The following is a 22011-nucleotide window of genomic DNA, read 5'->3' as shown; positions in this document are numbered from 1 at the left end:
CAGTATCCATCAGTCTGCTGACTTTAAATGATTGCATTTTATGATATCATAACTTAACAAAAAATAAATTAATAAAATAAAGATTGAGTAATATAAATATAGTAGGTGACAGACATAGGACCTAAATGAGTGTGTTTGAGTTGACTAACGAAGTTTAACAGGAATGTAACTTAAATCTGGAACATATTTCAAATAGGTACAAGTTAGCAAATGTTTTTACTTTAAAAAATTTACAAGTTTGATTCAAAGGTAACTGCAGTAAGAACTAATATGAAACCAAAAACACCTAATATGAAACCAGACTTCACTATTAGTAGCACACAGTTATTGAAAGTAATAGGTTCTCTTCTCTATGTAATTATCAGTCTCATCAGCTAATTTATCTCAAGTATTATATTCAGCTCAATATTACTGTGAGAAACTCATATGCTTATGCTAACATGCATTTTGTATGTATATTAAATTTTATTTTTCACTATAAGAACTCTGAAGAGGTATGTAATAAATAATAAATCATGGAGAAATAATGTTGTTTTCCCAGGATCATATAGCAAATAAATGGTGGAAATGGATTATTATATAGGTGGTCTAGATCATGAGCCCATGTTCTTTCAAAATTATCTACCAGATTCCAAGGCACATTTTGAAATATTTAGAGTTTCGCTTTACCTAGCATCAGTTACTCTATTGTCTTTTCTTGTGCAGAGTTTTAGGATATCATCATGTAAATTTGTTGTACAAAGGCAAGAAACTGATTCTTGCTCAAGCAACTTTAAGAAGAAACTGTATTGTGTTCACACCTCAGTGCTAGAAAAAGGCAGGGAGAGGAGAGAAGAGAGGAGAGGAGAGTTGAGGAGAGGAGAGGGTCTGGTCGGGTCCCAGCACCACCTCCCTGCAAAAAAAGAAAGAAAAAAAAAGCGAAACAGTATTTCAGATGTTTGAATATTTAATCTGCTTTAAGAAGAAATGACGGAAATTCTTTTGAACTCTTTCTGTTTTGCCTGGATAATAAATTATTTAATAAGCATCATATTTTTAAATAATTTTGGATCCAGAGAAAAGGTACAACTAAAGTACAGAGTGTTCTCACATCCCTCTGATCAGACTTTTAAAAAGAATGTCCCTTAATTTTAGTTTGTCTAATATTTTTTTTATGATTAAATCAGGGTTATTTGGGATGAGTACCACAAAAGTGATGGGCCATTTTATTGTATCATATTGAAAGGTACATGATATCAACATGACATCGCTGGTACTGTTAATCTTTATCACTTGGTTAAAGTGATGTCTGCTAGATTTCTCCACTGGAGTTGCTGTTTTTTCCTCTCTATAGTTTATTATTTGGAAGTGAGTCATTAAGTTTAGCCCATACTCAAGGGGAGTATAATTAAACCTTACCTCCTGGAGGGGCGTTAGTATTTATATTAATAAATTTATTTGCATATGTATAAGCCATATATATGTATATAAATTCTATTAATAATGTTTGTCCTTTCTTCATTAATTTGTTTATTCTATTTATATCTGTTATGGGTTTGTGTTTATTTTATACTTATTATAATCCCAGTAGACATTGTTTTATTACTTACATTGTCCTAATTTTGGCCACTGGAAAATCGGTTGACTCTTCTTCTCTTTTTTGTTTTGTTGTGTTTTTATTTTTGAAACAAGGCTTCCCATTATTGCCCCGGCTGGTCTCAAATTCCTGGGTTGAAGTAATTCTCTGATGTTAGCCTCCCAAGTGTGTAAACTTTTTATGTTTTACATATAACTGTCATTTATTTATTTAAAAAAATTTTATAGTAGATGGACACAATACCTTTATTTTTATGTGGTATTGAGGATCAAACCCAGTGTCTCAGACATGCTAGGCAAACACTCTACCAACTGAGCTATAGCTCCAGCCCTGTCTTTATTTTTCGTTAATTTCTATATATTATGTGAGTTATGTATCTTTTTTCTTTCTTTTTGCAAGCTATTCAATTGTTTGAGCACCATTTGTTGAAAGTATTTGTTTTTTCCTATTGTATGACCCTGGCATATTTGTTGAACATATATTAGCCACATATATTATGTTTAGGTCTGTTTCTGGAATTTTTTAATGTATGTTTTAAAAATCTGTTCTCCATCAGTACCATATTGTCTTAATTATACTGACTTTATTGTAAGTGTTGAAATTAGATAGGGGAAATCCTCTAGCTTTTTTGATATTTTTCAAATCCCTTTGGTTTAAATCTTTTTAACTCATAAATGTTTAATTAACTTCTAATTCTAAAATTAATTCTGCTGTTTTGTTTGCTTTTTGGTGCTTGTGGTTGGAAAATAGGGCCTTGTGTAGGCAAGGCAAGTGTTCTACCACTTCAGCACTCTGCCACCTACTGAAATTTTGATTAGGATTACATTGAATTTCTATATCATTTTGAAAAAATTGTTATCTTTACTGTATTGAGTCTTCAATTCATTGTGTGTGCTTTCTCAATATACTTATAACTTCTTTGATTTTTGACAGCCACTATTTCATATATAGGTATGGTATATATATATTTAATGAAATTTCAACCTAAATAGTTTATGACTTATGATCTGTTGCATATGGTATTTTACATTTTCTTTTTTTCAACTTTGAGTAAGAGTGACCCAAAATTTATTGGGTATTTTTTTTTTTAATTTTATTGTTATTTTTTTAAATACATGACAACAGTGGAATGCATTACAATTCTTATTACAGATACAGAGCACAATTTTGTATTTCTGTATATAAAGTATGTTCACGCCAATTTATGCCATTATACATGTAATTTTTTTGCATTACAGTTCTTTTTTTAAAAAATATTTATTTATTTATTTTTGTTTTCGGCTGACACAACATCTTTGTTTGTACGTGGTGCTGAGGATCGAACCCGGGCTGCACGCATGCCAGGCGAGGGCACTACCGCTTGAGCCACATCCCCAGCCCGCATTACAATTCTTAATACACATATATACCATAATTTTTTATATCTGTTTGTATATAAGGTATGTTGACACCCAATTCAAGTCTTCATACATGTACTTTGTATAATGATGACCATCACATTCTACCATTCTTGCTAATCCCCTTCCCTCTCCCTCTCCCTTTCCCTCCCAACCTCTTCCCTATCTAGAATTAATCTAATCCTCCCATGCTCTCCCTCCCTCCCCCACTATGAGTCACCCCCCCTTATATCACAGAAAACATTTGGCATTTGTTTTTTGGGGTTTGGCCAACTTCACTTAGCATTATCTTCTCCAGCGCCATCCATTTACCTGCAGATGCCATGATTTTGGTTTTTTTTAATGCTGAGTAAAATTTCATTGTGTATATATGCCACATTTTTTTTTTTTTTTATCCATTCATCCACTGAAGGACATCCAGGTTGGCTACACAGTTTAGCTATTGTGAATTGTGCTGCTATAAACATTGATGTGGCTGTGTCCCTGTAGTATGATGTTTTTAAGTCCTTTGGGTATAGTCTGAGAAGAGGAATAGCTGGGTCAAATGGTGGTTCCATTCCCAGATTTCCAAGGAATCTCCATACTGCTTTCCAGATTGACTGTACCAATTTGCAGTCCCACCAGCAATGTATGAGTGTACCTTCCCCCACCATCCTCGCCAACACTGTTGTTGTTTGTCTTCATAATAGCTTCCATTCTAACTGGAGTGAGATGATATCTTAGAGTAGTTTTGATTTGCATTTCTCTGATTGCTAGAGATGATGAACATTTTTTCATATATTTGTTGATTGATTGTATATCCTCTTCTGAGAAGTTCTCTTCAGGTCCTTGGCCCATTTGTTGATTGGGTTATTTGTTTTTTCGGTGCTTAGCTTTTTGAGTTCTTTATATACCCTAGAGATTAGTGCTCTATCTGATGTGTAGGGGGTAAAAATTTGCTTCCAGGATGTAGGCTCTCTGTTCACCTCACAGATTGTTTCTTTTGCTGAGAAAACACTTTTTAGTTTGAATCCAATCCATTTATTGAATTTTGTTTTTAATTCTTGTGCTATAGGAGTCTTATTAAGGAAGTTGGGGCCTAATCCCATATGATGAAGATTAGGGCCTACTTTTTCTTCTATTAGATGCAGAGTCTCTGGTTTAATTCCTAGGTCCTTGATCCATTTTGAGTTAAGTTGGTATTTTACATTTTCAATTGCTTATTGCTAGTAATAGAAATACAATCAAATTTTAATGTTGACCCTCTGAGACCTTAAACTCATTCTAGGTTTTAAAATTATTTCATAGGGATTTCTAAAAAAAATTGTGAATAAGGAATGTTACTTTTGCTTTTCATATCTATGTGTCTGTGATGTCTTTCTTTATTGCACAGGTTAGGACAGCAAGTGCAATGTCAAATAAAAATGATAGTTTACATCCCTTTTCTGAATCTTAGTGAGAAAGCCTTCAGTCTTTCTCCATTAAGTGTGATATTGGTCATATATTTTGTCTATGTGCTTTTTTTAGGCTTCTCCTTTTTATTTATTTAGTTATTTTTCTATATTTTTTATTGATATAGTATAGTTGTACATAATGGTAAGGTTTATTGTTACATATTTGTGCATACAGTAAAACGATATAACTTGGCTGATATCATTCTCTGTTATTTCCCTTTTCCCTCCCATCCTTCCCTCTCCCTTGTCTTTTCTCTTACTCTACTGATCTCCCTTCAATTTTCATGAGATCCTCCTGCACCACCTTTCTTTTTCTTTTCCCTTTCTAGCTTCCACATATAAGAGAAAATAATATGACATTAAAAAAATTCTGATTTGTTATACATGATGGCAGAATACAATTAATTTCATATTATACATATAGAGCACAATTTTTCAAGACACTGATTGTACACAAAGTATTTTCACACCATTTGTGTCTTCAAACATGTATTTAGGGTAATGATGTCTAAATCATTCCACCATCATTTCTCCCTCTTTTCCCTATCTAAAGTTCCTCCATTCCTCCCATTCTTCCCCACAATTGCCATTATACGTCTGCGTCCTCATATAAAAGAAAACATTCGGTTTTTGTTTTTTTGGGATTGGCTTGCTTCACTTAGCATTATGTTCTCCAACTTTATCCATTTACCTTCAAATGCCATGATTTTATTCTCTCTCTCTCTCTCTCTCTCTCTTTTTTTTAGAGAGAGGGAGGGAGGGAGGGAGGGAGGGAATTTTTTATTATTTATTTTTTAGTTTTCGGTGGACACATCTTTTTATTTTATTTTTATGTGGTGCTTAGGATCGAACCCAGTGCCCCTCACATGCCAGGCAAGCACGCTACCACTTGAGCCACATCCCCATCCCCTTTATTCTCTTTTAATGCTGAGTAATGTTCCATTGTATATATATATACCAAAGTTACCCTTTCCATTCATCTACCAAAGGGCATCTAGGTTGGTTCCACAATTTAGCTATTGTGAATTGTGCTGCTATACATTGATATGGCTGTGTCCCTATAGTATGCTGTTTTTAAGTCCTTTGGGTATAAACTGAGGAGTGGAATAGCTGGGTCGAATGGTGGTTCCATTCCAAGTTTTCCAAGGAATCTCCACACTGCTTTCCGGATTGGCTGTACCAATTTGCAATTCCACCAGCAATGTGTGAATGTGCCTTTTCCCCACATTCTTGCCTACGCTTATTGTTGTTTGTATTCTTAATAGCTGCCATTCTGACTGGAGTGAGCTGAAATCTTAGAGTAGTTTTGATTTTCATTTCTCTAATTGCTAGAGATGTTGAACATTTTTTCATATGTTTGTTGATTGATTGTATGTCCTCTTCCGAGAAGTGTCTGTTCAGTTCCCCGGCCCATTTGTTGATTTAGTTATTGGGTTTTTTTGGTGTTAAGGTTTTTGAGTGCTTTATATATCCTAGAGATTAGTGCTCTATCCAATTTGCTTGTGGTAAAGATTTGCTTCCATTTTGTAGGCTCTCTCACTGATTGTTTCTTTTGTTGAAAAGAACCTTTTTATTTTGAATCCTTCCCATTTATTGATTCTTGGTTTTAATTCTTGCGCTACAGGAGTTTTATTAAGAAAGTTGGGACCTAAACTGACATGATGGAGATTTGGGCCTACTTTTTCTTCTAATAGACACAGTGTCTTTGGTTTAATTCCTAGGTCCTTGATTCACATTGAGTTGAGTTTTGTGCATGGAGAGATATAGGTTTAATTTCATTTTGTTTCATGTGGGTCTCCAGTTTTCCCAGCACCATTTATTGAAGAGGCTATCTTTTCTCCAATGTACGTTTTAGGTGCCTTTGTCAAATATAAGATAACTGTAATCATCTGGGTCGGTCTCTGTGTCCTCTATTCTGTACCATTGGTCTACAAGTCTATTTTGGTGCCAATACCACGCTGCTTTAAAAAAATTATTTATTTTTATTTTATTTGATTTTTAAAATTATTTCTTACATGACAATAGTGGAGTGCATTACATTCATAATTTTTTTGCATTACAATTCTTAATACACCTTTATACCACAATTTATCAAATCTCTGTTTGTATATATGGTATGTTGACACCAAATTCACATCTTCATACATGAATTTTGTATAATGATGACCGTCTCCTTCCACTATCCTTGACCATGCTGTTTTTGTTACTATTGCTCGGTAGTATAGTTTAAGGTCTGGTATCGTGATGCCATCTGCATCACTCTTCTTGCTAAGGGTTGCTTTAGCTTTTCTGGGTCTCTTATTTTTCCAGATGAATTGCATGACTGCTTTTTGTGTTTCTATGAGGAATGTCATTGGGATTTTGATTAGAATTGCATTAAATCTGTATAGTGCTTTTGGTAGTATGGTCATTTTGACAATATTAATTCTACAGATCCAAGAACAAGGAAGATCTTTCCATCTTAAAAGGTCTTCTTTAATTTCTTTCTGCAGGGGCTGGGTTTTGGCTCAGTGGTAGAGCGCTTGCCTCGCATGTGAGAGACCCTGGGTTTGATCCTCAGCACCACATAAAAATAAGTAAACAAAATAAAGATATTGTGTCCATGTATAACTAAAAAAATAAAAAATAAAAAAATAATTTCTTTCTTCAGCATTCTGTAGTTTTCCTTGTAGAGGTCTTTCACCTCTTTCATTATGTTTATTCCCAAGTTTTTTTTTTTTTTTTTTGAGGCTATTGTAATAGGGGTGGTTTTCCTAGTTTCTCCTTCAGAGGATCCTTTTCCTATTATGTACTTTTCCTCTTGCTGTCAGAATGCCACATTTAATATGTGATACAGATAGGAAGTACTTCCATAGCCCCTCTTGATTGATGTGATACTTTACCTGTGGGCATAAAGAAGAAATATGAATGTAGAACAGTTTTGCTTCACCATGGCTTGCTCTTCATTGTAAATGTTATCTTCTCAGAATTCTACATATAACTCGTACTGCCCATAAGATAGTTATCAAATAAAATGTTTACTGCAGATGCGAGGAAAAAGTTGAATTCATTGGGATGATTTTTCAAAAAGTGTATTAATAAATATACGCAGTTTTTAAGGCTTCCCTAAATTAGATGTGGAAATAATCAGAATATTGTTGCTTTCATCTTAGAGTAAGCTGGACAACATGTAGATATGTAAATCTATGAAGCATATGCAAAGGGCTGAAATATGTAGCAAAGGGTGTAATCTCAATGGTAGCAAGCTTGCCTAGCACGATGGAAAGACCCTGGGTTTGATCCCCATGAACCACACACACACACAGAAAGTACAGTAAAAAACAATTTAGATCTGACATGTACTTTTCATCCCCAAATTACTCACAAGATTATATCCCCACAGTTCAATAATAAGTTGATTCAGTCTTTGATGTCATAGGCTAACTTTATAACAATAGTTATAAAAACCTGTGGTTATCAACCCTGGAGACATTTGGCAATGTCTGGAGACATTCTTGGTTGTAACAACTTGGTGGTGGTGGTAGGGTGCTGCTAGCATGTAGTGAGTTGAAGCTGGGGATGCCACATACCGTAATATACAAGATAGTACTCTCTCCCCTACCCCATACACACCAAAAAATTATCCAGCCCAAATGTCAATAATCTAATGTTAAGGAACTCTGCATAGACATGGTCAAGGTTCCAGCGCAGCCTAAAAAACTGTATTTAACCCTTAATAGTTCTTACAAACCCTAACTGACGCTTATCACCAACAGTACCATATCATTTATTGTTTAAAATTACTCTGTTTCCACAGAAAAGCACTCCTTAAATTTCAGGTTGGTATACTGAAGTTATTTCATTATTGGGGCACAGAGAACAGTTATTCTCATGATGTGATAGATTTCCAATACCTCTGTCTGTTTTTCTTAACTTTTCATATGTGTCAATCTTTGGCAGTCTATAGGATGGGGGATTGCCTGTTCTTTCAGTATTGTGTTTTGAAAATACTACTTTTATGTCCTTTAAAACTTAAAAATGTTTAATTGATATATCAATTTTTCAAATGTTAATTTAGAAATGAGAATAGTTTAATGAATCTTCAGTTTTTTAGTACCTTGTAACTGATTTTTCCCCCCCATTGGTACTGGGGATTGAATCCAGAGCCTTGCATATGCTAGGCAAGTAGTGTACCACTGAGATACATTCCCTAGTGCTTTTCATTTTTTAATTTTGATACAGGCCCAGGATGGCCTTGAACTTGTTATTCTTCTGCATCAGTCTCCCGAGTAGGTGGGATTTTAGGCATGTGCTTATCATACCCAGCTAACTTTGATTTTATTTACAGGCTCAGGAGAAGGTCTGGGGAAAATAATCCAGAGATTTCCGCAGAAGGACTGGGATGATACACCTTTTCCACAGGGAATTGAATTGGTAAGTTGATGTTGTATTATTATACTTTTATAATTATATTTTTCTTTTTCTGTTTACATTATTACATTTCTTATTAAATAATTTGATGATTTATCTGCAATGTAGTCTTAGAAATAATTTTCTTCCCTCCAAGATCTGTAAATATAATCCCCTTTAAATATATTGATTCTGGAATGCCTGTTATGCTATTCTTTTTTCCTACTTAAATTTATCCCTAACATTACAAGTGAAATTGATGATCTTTATTGCTCAGGAACAGAAAAATCCCTCTGATTCCTTAGTAAAAATCTTAGCCTAAGTAGTTTCAGGGATTATTTATCACTAGACAAAATTTATTTTATTATTTTTCCTGAAATTTCCTGGTTAGTGTTTTAGTGATCAACAAAATAAAAAAACAGACAAAAAGAAACCAAAAGTTTGTTTAATGGTGACCAGCCATGGTTTGAGTTTGATCTTGAAATCATAAATCTAAATTCTTTTATTTTTAGCTACAGTGTTTGTAGGTTACTTTATTAATAGTGCAATTCAACTGACTTTGGGGGAGGAACAATTAGACATTTTAAAGGAACTCAGTGGTTGAATATAGTTTATGATAGCCAGGTCATTTTATCTGGTGGCAGATCCAAGGTGGTAAAACAAGGGACTAAAAAGACTTTGTAAGATGACTTTAAAGTTTGGTTCTACACAAGTTTGGTTCCATTCAAGAAAAAGAGAAGAGGGGGAGGAGAAGATTATTAATATTTTGTTTATGTACACACACACATTCAAGAAGTTTCTGTTGAAAGAATATTCAGTATAATGTGATAGAAGTGCAGGCTGCAGAGCAGATTGCCTGGGTTGAAATCCCAGTTGCATTGTATGGACTTTTGACAAGTTAATTAACTTCTTTAAATAGCAGAGTCTTCATCTGTAAAATGATAACTCATAGGGTTGTTGTAAAGATAAAGTGGAAAAGATGAATATACAATTCATAGAACAAGTGCTTAATAAATGGGGCAAATGTTATGACTCTTCTTCATCTCTTGCCACCTCACTCAGAGGAAGAATTGTTCATTCTTTTGTTAACTTGTATCAGAAAGGTCTATGAGGAATAAAATTGATGTTGAAAATTATAAATTTGCTCTTTCTAGCTGATGACTGTGCCATTCTGCTTTACTGAGGATGAAAAATATATTGCTGAACACTTAGTTTTGATGGTTATAACCCAGTCATGTAAAGAAGGCTGTGGGTTTGTAGGCCCACAGAGAGGGTAAATCTTGAATTTTTGCATTAAAAATAGGGAAGGAATGTAAGGACCCAAGGAAAAGTGACTGTTTGGAGAGCCCTTTGCATTCCTTTCTTTTCTCCCCCACATGCTTTCACATACCAGTAATTGGCCTTACCATGTAAATAAGCAGGCATTTTTATTATAATAGCTTTTAAACCTTGTTTTAGCTAACCCTTTTAGTGCTGACTGAAAAGGTAAATTTGGGGCTGGGGACATGTTGGAAAGTTTTTTGAGTTCCTTTACATCAAAATGTGGAGGACTAAAGAGGTATATCAATTTGACTGTATGAACAATGAACCACTTTCGTAAGTTTCAAGAACAGACTTTATGGGGGTAGAAACAAATTATCATAGCTCTACAGCTAGGACTGAGAAAGGATACTTTTTATGTTTTGAGAGTCAAGGAAATAGATGTTTGTGATACCTCTGAGGCAAGGGAGAAACATATATTGATTTTACTACTTAGTAAATGGATATTTTTTATTTTTATTTTGTATGACAGATACTGGCATGTTCAAATGCTACAAGTGTCTGTCCAATAATGGGGTGGAGTTGTGTGCTGCTGGATTAGTGAAATCGAGATGTCAAGAGGTAGATAGAATTTTTTCTCATCTAGATGACTTTTTGACTGATTCTTAGTATACCATTTAAAAAATTGGGGGGCCAGATTAATACTTAAATGATAAGTGATTTGTTGGATTATGTTGAAAATGTTCCTATTCCCCACAGTTTTTCTTCATTGATAGCAATTCTGATTCTTTTTTAAAAATTAATTTTATTTTTTATACAAATGGAGTACAACTTCTCTGGCTGTACATGATGTAGAGTCATACCATTTGTGTAATCATACCTGCACATAGGGTAATAATGTCCATCTCATTCTACCATATTCCCCCCCATAAACCCCCTCCTTTCCCTCCCCTCCACTCTGCTCAATCCAAAGTTCCTCCATCCTCCCCACCCCAATTATGAATCAGCATCCACTAATCAGAGAAAACATTTGGCCTTTGGTTTTTTGGGATTGGCTTTCTTTGTTTAGCATGATATTCTTCAACTCCATCCATTTACCTGTAAATGCCATAATTTCATTCTTCTTTAAGGCCGAATAATATTCCATTGTGTGTGTTTGTGTGTGCATGTGTGTGTGTCTTTGTGTGTATGTGTATATATGCCACAGTTTCTTTATTCATTCATCTATTGGCAGTTCTGACTATTTATGTCTGTTGTGCTTTGTCAATACAAAATAGATTTATTTTGCATCTATTAAAGCTATTTTATTTGCATCTAATAGTTTTTTTTGTTTTTGTCTTTTCATTTATAATGTTATACTATTCTTTGATATTAGGTGTAATTTTTGCATATGAATAACAATAAGTTAAACAACTGTGGTATACTATGTGATCCTGAGTAACTTTTTAAACTTCAAGAACCAAAGGCAGACGTAGTAAAAGTTTAGTCTTAATTGATCTGGTTTAGTCCCTAAATGGTTTGTTGATTCTAGGGTAATAGTGACCCTTTTCTGAAGACATACAGAAAAAAAAACCATATCCTTTACAAGATGGATTGACTTTTAGCATGTAGCATTAAGGTTAATAACTAACAGTTGTATAGCATTGATAGACTATGATATACTAACATAAATTAGATAAATGATAACATTATGTTAATTTGCAAATAAGTACACTGAGGCTTAGAAAGTTTAAATACTTTCAGCAAAGTCTAACAGGTAGAATGCAGCAGAGCTAGTATTCAAACCCAGATCTTCTGACTCTTAGTTTTAGCCAAGATGTGGGAATATTCTTGGAGTTACACATTAAACTATGTAAGCATTTGCATTTTAGTGTAAAAGCAGAAACTTTTACCCTGAAAACAGAGTTCTGTAATTTGTAAGAACTGAGATTGAAAAATGTTAAGAGAATTCTGATTCTGTTAGTCAAGTTTTCATCACTATAAAAAATGCATGACACAGGCTACTTATGAAGAAAAGAAATTTTATTTAGTTCACAGTTTTGGAGGTTTAAACTCCAAACAGTATAGCACAGGGTCTGTGGTAAGGGCTGCCTCTTGATTATATCACTTCATGGCACATATAGCCATGGGAGGAGTGCTTGCAGAAGCAACCCATTACAACTTCAACCAGGATCAGAGAGAATGAGAGGGGTCAGTGTTGTTCTTCTCATAACAACCCTCTCATGAGAAGTACTAAGGGCTTACATGAGAAATCCTCATGCCCCAGCGATTTAAGAACCTCCCATCATGACCCACCTCTTAAAGGTTCCATCACCTCCCAAAAGCAGTACCCTGTAGACTAAAGCTTCATTCACAATGAACCCTTGGGGGACACCCAAATTATATTCAAACCATAGCACTGCATTACTAAGTACAGATCAACTTTACCTGTTTATTTTATCTGAGGACAAATATGGGTTCAGAGTATAATATTTTATCGAAATTATTTTCTGTTGCCACCTCTTGTTCCCAGGCAGCATATATTTGATATCCTTAAATTCTAAATGAAAGATTATATGTTCATCCTGAAGATTAAACTTTATAATTTGTGAAAAAGGACTTTAGGCATTCATTCATAATAAATCAAATCTCAAGCTTAATTTAGAGGATGCAGAATTTATTCTTTCCGTTTTTACATAAAGAAATTGCCTTCTATTTAGAAATGGTGAACTTCAATTTGGACAGATTTTAAAAATAAAAATATGAAAATAAGCTAAACCAAACATAATGACTACTTTACCAATTCTAGGATATTTTTGTCTTTTTCTTGTGTTTTTTAGGTATACACAGAAACCACAGACAGTCATATAAATAAAGTTGCAGTTAATTTTAGTGACAGTATTTCAAAGAAAATTAAAGAATTGTTTTCCAGAAGCATTCTATGGCTAACAATCTATTTATGATCATGGGAACAAATGTTTTTTATTGGCTAAGCCTTGTATGTCAGCAAAACAGTATTGTTTTGGCACTAACTCCTTTTTAGGATGCTGTCTCAGAAGTGAATATTTCATAATTCAGAAAATATGCCATAATCTTCACTGAACGACTATACTGAAGCATTAGTAACATATCTCATTTTCTTAGAACACTAAACTACTGTGATAAATACATTTTGTAGCTTGAGAAAAATAAACAGAATTTCCAGATTTGAGGTGAAAGTAATTAGTTCAGTTATTTAAATATACATTAATGATTTGAAAGTCTTTAGTATGAATCCAGTCTTCTATAAGATAGCTGAGGGAGAAGAGAGAAATAAACTGGTATTCATCATTCTGCAGATATTGCTTCAGTATGAGATGCTATAGGAGAAATAAGCATAGGCACCATGTAATGCTTTAATTCTTTAAGCTGTTTAGAATGAGATGAATATAACAAATGGGATAGTAGTCATCCATTGACCTAGATATAAATTCTGTTTGGTCAGGGAACTGAGTGTAGAAAGGATGAAAGATAATTTTGTTTCTGAGGAGAAATATGCGTGAAAGGAGAATGAAAGGTTGTAAACATATTGCATGACAGAATTGACATTTACAAAGATTTTGAAAGTTTGGAGTTATGTGCCCTTTATCTAAGAAGATGAAATATAATCGGTAAACATGCAAGTTCCAGTAGGTAAATATAAAAAAACTGTCTGTACAAGTCATTACTTAGAATAAAGATGAAAAAGATGCCAGCCAGAGAGATTTGAGAAACACAAGAAGCTAGCTTTAAAAAATTATAGAAGGGACTGGGGTTGTGGCTCAGTGGTATAGAGCACTTGCCTCACATGTGTGAGGACCTGGGTTTGATCCTCAGCACCACATAAACAAACAAACAAACAAATAAATAAATAAAAGATATTGTATCCATCTACAACTAAATTTTTTTTTTTTTTTTAAATCATAGAAGGTATCTATGAAAGATACTGGTGGTAACATCTAGATCCTGTGTGCTGGAGTATGAGGCCAGGGGTTGAATTCAGTGTTAAATATGGTCCAGGGTTTAGTAGGAAGGACTTCTGGTTTAAAGGCTGAAAACATAACACTACTGGTATAAAATATGAAAATGTGGTTTTAAAAACATACTAAGGACTACAAAAAGGATTTTTAAAAGTCATGTTTACAACAAAGCAAGTGGGTATAAAGGGAGTTTAAGCTAGAAAGTGATAGTTGTAGCTCACATTTTTGTTTTCCACTTCCATGTTGTCATCTGTTTGAAATAATAGAACCACATTGCAGGGAACCTGGATGGAATCTACAGGGTACATCTAAAATAGTAAATCCTTTTAATATCTCCAAGGAAGAAAATAGTCTATCTTTATGATAAGCATTTCACACTCTTCCATACTCACTTAAGTTGTTAATTGTGTGTGTGTGTGTTATGGGGGAGTGAACCAAGGGCTTCACACATGCTAGTCAAGCACTCCACCAGCTAAGCTACTTCTCCAACCTCTAAGAAAATCTCTTGTTTGTATTTGTTACCTACTATCCTAGTTATTCTTCATTATAAAATGTTTCAAATGTTCCTTTTTTTGTTATCTCCATTTCTCTAAGAGACTAGTGTGGAGAAACAAAATGGAATTTAAAAACCTTGAGCAAAGTTAATTTAGTGCTTTCTGATAATAACATTTTTTTCCTACACGGATGCTATCAAGTGATTGTCTATTAGTATTTTAATAAGTTATAATGTTATGATTTCTTGCCATCCACTCTCACCTCACATATCCATTTCACTTCCATTTCAGAGGACTACTCTCAAGTATATATCGTTTATGCCCTCTGTAATCTGAAATCACAGAGTTGAAGTTTAGTAATTTTTTCTGAATTGGTTGATACTAGCCATTTTAGAGTGGATAAACTTGAAAATTTTACTGTTTTATCATGATTGAACATACCCCACCCCACACCCTCCTCTTACTTACATGGAAGTTAATTAGTGGCAGTAGGGCAGATTAGGAGCGGGGGTTGCCATCTTCACACTGTGATCCTCAGGGTCATCTTGGGTACCAGCATTCAGTTTACAGAGGAGTAGGAGACAGGGAGGATGGTAAAAGTAGGTTTTATAGGATATGCCTAGAGGTGGTGTAAATCATTTCTACCCATAGTCCATTGATCAGAAGCCAGTCACTTGGCCACAGTTATCTGTAGTAGGAGGCTGGCAGACAAAGCCTAGAAGTGTGCTTAGAAGAAGACTAGAACCGATTTAGTGCAAAGAGAAAAGATCTTTCCATTATTATAAATTTTCTTGACCACTTTCTTTTTTGACATCACTAATAATAGTCTTTTTGGTATAATAATTAGTAAATGTTTGGTCTTTGTTCCTATATCCTGGCACAGAGCTTCTTAAACTGTTGGAATTTACTGGCTGTGTGTGCTAATGAAGTAACTAATGGTTCAAGTGGACATAGAGAGCTTCAGGATGGGGGTTGGTCACCAGAGGAAGCAACTATGTGATTAGAAGGTTGGAACTTTTAGCCCCACTAGGTAGGGGAGAGAAAGAGATTGAGTTTAGTCTTCAACAGACAGGGATTTAATGAAACTTTTGGACATCCCCCCCCCTACTTCCTCCAAGGACAGGGTTCATAGAACCTTCAGGTTGATGAACACATTGATGTCCTGAAAAGGTGGCATACCCTGAAAGTGCATGAAGTCTCTGCACCACCTCTTTTCCCATCATACATTGCCCTATACATCTCTTCCACTGGACTGTTGTATCTTTTATAATAAACGAGTAAATGTATGTAAAGTATTTTCTGGAGTTCTGTGAGTCATTGTAGTAAATTATTGCATCAGAGGCAGGATGTCATAGGAACGCCTGAATTTATGGGCAGAAGTATGGGTATCCTAGGTGCCCCATTATTGGCTGACTATATCTAAAGTGGGGGCAGTCTTTTGGGCCTAAGCCCTTGAGGTCTGTCTTCTCTCACAGTGGGTAGTGTCAGAATTGGATACACAGTTGCTTTCAGACAACTGTGGTTGGGGCTGGAAAAACCATATATTTGGTATTAGAGAAAACTACACAGGCTTCATCATATTGTATATTTTCCCAGTTTCAGTTCCAGTTACTTTTCATTTTCCATCATTCATAAGACTTAGTTTTTAGTTTTTTTTCTTTTCTTTTCTTTTTTTTTTTTTTTTGTGTGTGTGTGTTTTACTTTCTCTAGAAAATAGTGGTATCACTATTCTGCCAGTCATTTGTACTTGATTCCTAGTCATGCCTTGGTTTATTCTTCTCTGCATTTCCCATAACCTAACTGTATTGTGCTTATATGGCACAGGCAAAGCTAATCCATATTTTGGTCTCTTTTGCTAATACTAGATTTCTATTGTGGGGTGAGTTTTGGAACAGATAGCCTAGAAGGTTAAATCAAAGGTAGTTTTGGAACAGATAGCCTAGAAGGTTAAATCAAAGGTAGTTGTTGCCTAATTTCTCTTACTGCTTTTTTTCTTGTACTTGTATTCCAGTACTTAAATGTAAACTGGAATAACTATATATTATAATTTCAAATCAGAATGCTTTTGAGAATGAAAGGGAGAGAATTGGGAAAACATGTGTAAATGGGAACTATCCTGAGCAAATTGATTTGTACGAGTACTTATACATATGTTTGTATAAGGCTCTTTGTGGCAAAAGATTGGCAACTACATAAATGTCCATCCGAAGGGGACTGGTTGAATTAGTGCTGCTATAGCCATTCATCAAAACATATATCAGTGTTGAAAAGGATGACATAGATGGAGATATACAAATGGCTAATAAGTATGTGAAAATATGCTGCTATAACTACTCATCAGGGAAATGTAAATCAAAACCACACAGAGATACCAACTCATGTCCATTAGTATAGCTATTATCAAAACTCAGAAAATAACAAGTGTCAATGAAGGGGAAATTAGGATCCTAGGATCCTATCCAACTGTTTTGGTCTTTGTTCCTGTATCTTGGCACAGAGCTCCAAAAACTGTTGGAATTTACTGGCTGTGTGTGCTAATGAAGTATGCTATGGAAAATAGTGCAGCAGTTCTTCAAAAAAAAGTTGAAAATAAAATTACCATTTGGCTCAGCAACTTCACTACTGGGAATATCTAAAAGAACTGAAAACAAGGACTTATGTAGATATTTGTACATATGTGTTCAAAGTGACATTGTTCACAGTAGTCAAAAGGTGGAGAGAAATCAATGAATGGATAAATGAAATATGGTACATACATACAATGAAATATTATTCAGCCCTAAAAAGGAAGGAATTCTGAACGTATGGTACAACATAGATGAACCTTGAGGACATTATGCTATGGAAAATAAGCCAGTTACAAAAATGCAAATACTGTATAATTTCACTGACATGAGTACATGAGGTACTTAGAGTAGTTAAATTCATATAGACAGAAAGTAGAATGAAGATTTTCAGGGGATAGGAAAAGGAAGGAATAATAAGTTGTTTAATGGGCATAGATTTTCAGTTTTGCAAGATGAAAAGAGTGCTGGAGTTTGGATGTCCAACAATGTGAATATACTTAACATTACTGAACTATACACAACATTAAGTTTTATGTTATGTATAATAAGTTTCAGTGTCTGGTTTTTAGATGTACTGTAAAGCTTAATAATCCAGACCATATGGTATTGGCTTAAGGATAGATATGGAGATCCAAGGAACAGTTTAGAAGCAAGCCTATACATATATGGCAAATTGATTTTCAACTGAGTTGCCAAAGTAATTCAGTTGTGGAAAAGATAGCACAAATGATGATGAACAGCTAAATATCACTTGGAAAAAAAATTAGCCTTGACCCTTTCTTATACTATACACAAAGATTATTTTGAAATGGATCATAGACTAACTATAAAAGCCAAAACTTTAAATCTTTTAAAAGAAAATGTAGAACACTTTTGTGACCTTTTGTTAGGCCAAGATTTTCTAAATAGAGCCTTTAAAACCTGATTGAATAAAGTTTCTCTGGAGTAAAACTCTTTTTGGTGGGGGCAGGTACAGGGGATTGAACCCAGGGGTTTTTAACTACTAAGCCATATCCCCAGCCCTTTAAAAAACATTTTATTTAGATACAGGGTCTTGCTGAGTTTCTTAGGGCCTCCTTAAGTTGCTGCAGCTGACCTTGAACTCACCATCCTCCTGCCTCAGCCTCCTGAGCCCATGGGATTATAGGTGTGTCCTACCACAACTGGCTTGGAGTAAAACTCTTAAAAATAGTATATCACTATGCTGAGAAAGTAGAAAGTCAGTTAGCAAGAAGCTTCATTTTGGTCTTATAGGTTTCCCTTGGGTTTATGGACTCTCAGAATATCATTTGGACCTTGTGTATTTTGCTTTTTACCTTTAATGAACAGGAGGGCAATCTAGCAACTGTTCAGCTAGGAATGCAAAGCTTTCCGAGGTGTTAAATGTTTTGCCTGATGCCAGGTCATCTTTTGCAAATCAGATTTTTGGTATTTTCAGATCTGTGGGATAATCTTGACAATAAGACTTTTTACTTGAAGTCTTGATTGCTGTGGATAGGAGCCAACCTTAGGTATTAAAAACATTATATGTGAAAGATTTTATAATATGGAAGAAAGAACATCGAAAGAACTCTGGGATTTTATTTATCTATTGGTGTGTGTGTGTGTGTGTGTGTGTGTATACATATAAACAATTTACTTATACAAAGCAGTAGCTTCTTAGCAGAGCATCCACTTTCTAGGATAATCTATTTTCAGAAGTATGTAGAGAATGATAGTTTTATACTAGAAGGTTTCTACCAACCCTCTCCCACCATTCTTGGTCTGATAAAATTCTTTAATGATACAGACGTCCTATTTAATATAAAATATGTCCACATATTTCTGAGTTTATTTTTGTGCAGTGTTTCCAGTTATGGATATTATTGTCATTCTTTACGATTTGGCCTAACTTAAAGTACCTTTAAACTCACAAGAATAACTTGCAGATGTGTCATTTTAAAAAGTAAAGTATTTGGTGGCCTCTAGTGGTACTTATGTGTCTATAAAAAGTTACTAATATCACCAATACATAAAATTTTAAAATTACTTAGGTGACATAAGCAAATGTGTTTATTTGTTGAAGAATTGTTTTAGTCTTTGAGAACTAAAATTTTATTAATAAGTTATAAATTTACCAGTGATGTGGCTATGTCTGTCTACTATTGTAGCAAATTATCATTTCTGGACTTCACTTACCTTCAAGAAATGCCTTGGAATTATACACGTATATCTTCATTGGAAGTATTTCAATATAGCTTATACTGAATATTTAGTAATAGTTTACTATTGCATTGCACTCAGATGAAGGGAGACGATAGGAATGATTTCTGAAATCTTAAATAAAAGCTAAAAATAACATTAACATTACATATATTAATCATAAAGATAATAGTCCTTAGTGAAGTTTATTTAAATAGCTAATTCTGGGCTGGGGATGTGGCTCAAGCCGTAGCGCTCTCGCCTGGAATGTGTGCGGCCCGGGTTCGATCCTCAGCACCACATACAAACAAAGATGTTGTGTCTGCCGAAAACTAAAAAATAAAAAATAAATAAATAAATAAATAAATAAATAAATAGCTAATTCTGACTAGCTTAAAGCCATTTTAAGTTAAGCCAAGAATTATCTGGAATCCGGACTATATGTGGAAATTTAGATCATTTCAAAAGTTGGGAAAATTTGTATAGAGTCAACATTTAGAAAGCCAAAGAGAAAATGACAGTTTTAGGAATTAAATTTATTTAAAGTGCTGAAATTCATTTCCATTCTAAAAATAAGAAAATCTAAAGAGATTTAATAGCTTGTCCAGTCTCATATGGCTGTTTAGTAGTTGCTAAGGTGATAATAAAACCCTGGTCTTTTGACTCTCTGTTAAATTTTTTCTAACTAAAATAAAATACTCATTGAATAAGAGGAGGAAAGCTGATTTTGAAAAAAATTCCCAGCTACTTCAAATTTTTTAAAAATTAATAAGTCTTAGATTCTTACCCAGGGCCTCATGCATGCTACGTGAACACTCAACTGTGAGCCACATTCTCAGCCCTCAACTAGGGATTCTTTTAGACTGATTTTGTCCTCCTTAAAATTCTTGGAAGATACTCAATTTCTCATGAGTATTTACTTGCATTAATATTCTTCTACCTAGATACTGTCTGTAATTTTATCTCCTAGATCAGCCTATTGCTTATTGATAACAGTGACAACTTTGAGCAAAATGACCATGTCATTCTGGCAATTCTTCATAAAAGTGAATAATTGTTTTCTGAACATAAGAAAACACTAAGGGTGGAGCCCAGAAACTAATAATTTAAGGTCACTGGTGGTTTTTTTAAAAAAGATCATTATATAACTGGCTTTAAAGAACTTATATTTTTTTGGGTAGTTTTCTCATTTGTCCAGAATTTTGCTTTAAAATTTACAATTATTTTGACTATTTAGGTATGATTTAATGTCACTTTATTCAGTTAGCAGGTATTTTTGAATGATTACTAGGTGTCAAGTATTGAGATGGTTCAGTTATTTAAGATAGAACTGAACCAAATAAAATTCTTTTCTTCTTAAAATTTCTACTGAGTGTAACTGGCACTGACCATAGCAAACAGGTAAATTATATAGTGTGTGATCAGTACCATAAAATAATTACTATAAAAACAAGAAAGCAATAATAGGCAGAATAGTGGCCTATTATTAATTTGTAAATAAACAAGGCAGCCAGTTGTTTGTTTCTGTTTGCTGCACAGAATCCTAGGAAAGGAGATGCAGTCGGTTAAATAGCTTTTAGCAATTTGTTTACTTTTTATATTATTGAGCAAATTAAAACTATATGCTTTTAAGCTTATTGAATTATTTAAAAAATCTTTAGTATAAAATATGGCATATGGAGTTCATAAATGATCAGTTTCTTGGCTTAAATTAGCTATTTCAGAGTTAATAGGTAGCCTATTTATTATACAGATTTTTAAAAAATATTTGTATTCCATGTAAAGGTAGAGAAAAAGGATAGAAAATGCAGAGTCAAACTTTTGCAGTTTATCATTAAAGTAAGTTAAGTACACATATGAAACTAACTCTGTATCTGAGCAGTTGTTTAACTGGTAGGAGACTTTTCAACAGGGAATTTTATGGAAAAAATGATTCTTCGTACTCTCAAGGGATTTCCCCCCAACTAATAGTATACAAAATATAGCATTTGAGGATTTATCTTTTTAATACAAATCATAGATGTAATCACTCTTTTAGATTCATATAACTCTTAGTATATAATATACAGAAATATAGAAACAAGGTTAATTTATCCTTTAAGATCACTAATGTTGGATGATTCTCTCTCACTCATTTTTCCCCCCTGCCTGATAAAGATTTGTATAAAAAAGCTGACAGGAAGATTATGATGCAGCCTATGGTTACTGATAGACATTTCTTTAAAAGTCCTTCATGACACAGAGTATGAACCTTGCTTAAAATTATCACTGGGGTAATGATGAAAATGTTGTTGAGTATTAGGGTTTGGAAGAAACCTTAAAGATTTCCTGGTCAAATTCCAATCTTTTGATGATTAAATCAGTTTGTATGCAATACTCTTGCCAAGTGGTCATCTAGTTTTGGCTATTGTTAAATACTTAACAGTGATCTTTTCAACTTAAAGTATTTTCTTAGTACTTGTTACATTCTGGCCAAGGTGTTAGGTGCTAGGAATACAGATGTGGTCCAGGCTCATAAACTCATAAAAAGTAGTGTTTTCATGGTAATGATGAACTTTCTTTTGTATGTGTATTCAGCTTTATATATAGTCTTATATACATTATCTTCAAAGATCTTTTTTTCCCATGAATTTGAGAATTAACTTGATCTGTGCTAAAACTCTAGTTGTTAGTGTGCTTGAAAGTACTATGAAATCTTTTTCCAAATGCCTGTTTGCTAGATTTGTATTAAAATACA

At 33.9% G+C, this 22011-nt stretch overlaps 1 protein-coding gene across 1 annotated transcript in view; it reads left to right on the top strand.

The window, feature by feature from the left end:
- Positions 1 to 7884: 7884 nt before the first annotated feature.
- The window catches only part of Sbf2 (SET binding factor 2), a 353787-nt gene continuing 339660 nt past the window's right edge, over positions 7885 to 22011 (top strand). Inside the window, exons 1-2 of the mRNA XM_015477617.2 lie at positions 7885 to 7926; positions 8691 to 8819. Of these exons, the coding sequence (XP_015333103.2) occupies positions 7885 to 7926; positions 8691 to 8819 (171 nt within the window). The remainder of the gene's footprint in view (positions 7927 to 8690; positions 8820 to 22011) is intronic.

This window comes from Marmota marmota, unplaced genomic scaffold (genome assembly GCF_001458135.2).
Source record: "Marmota marmota marmota unplaced genomic scaffold, marMar, whole genome shotgun sequence".
NCBI lineage: Eukaryota > Metazoa > Chordata > Mammalia > Rodentia > Sciuridae > Marmota > Marmota marmota.
This window is presented reverse-complemented; position numbering and strand designations above follow the sequence as displayed.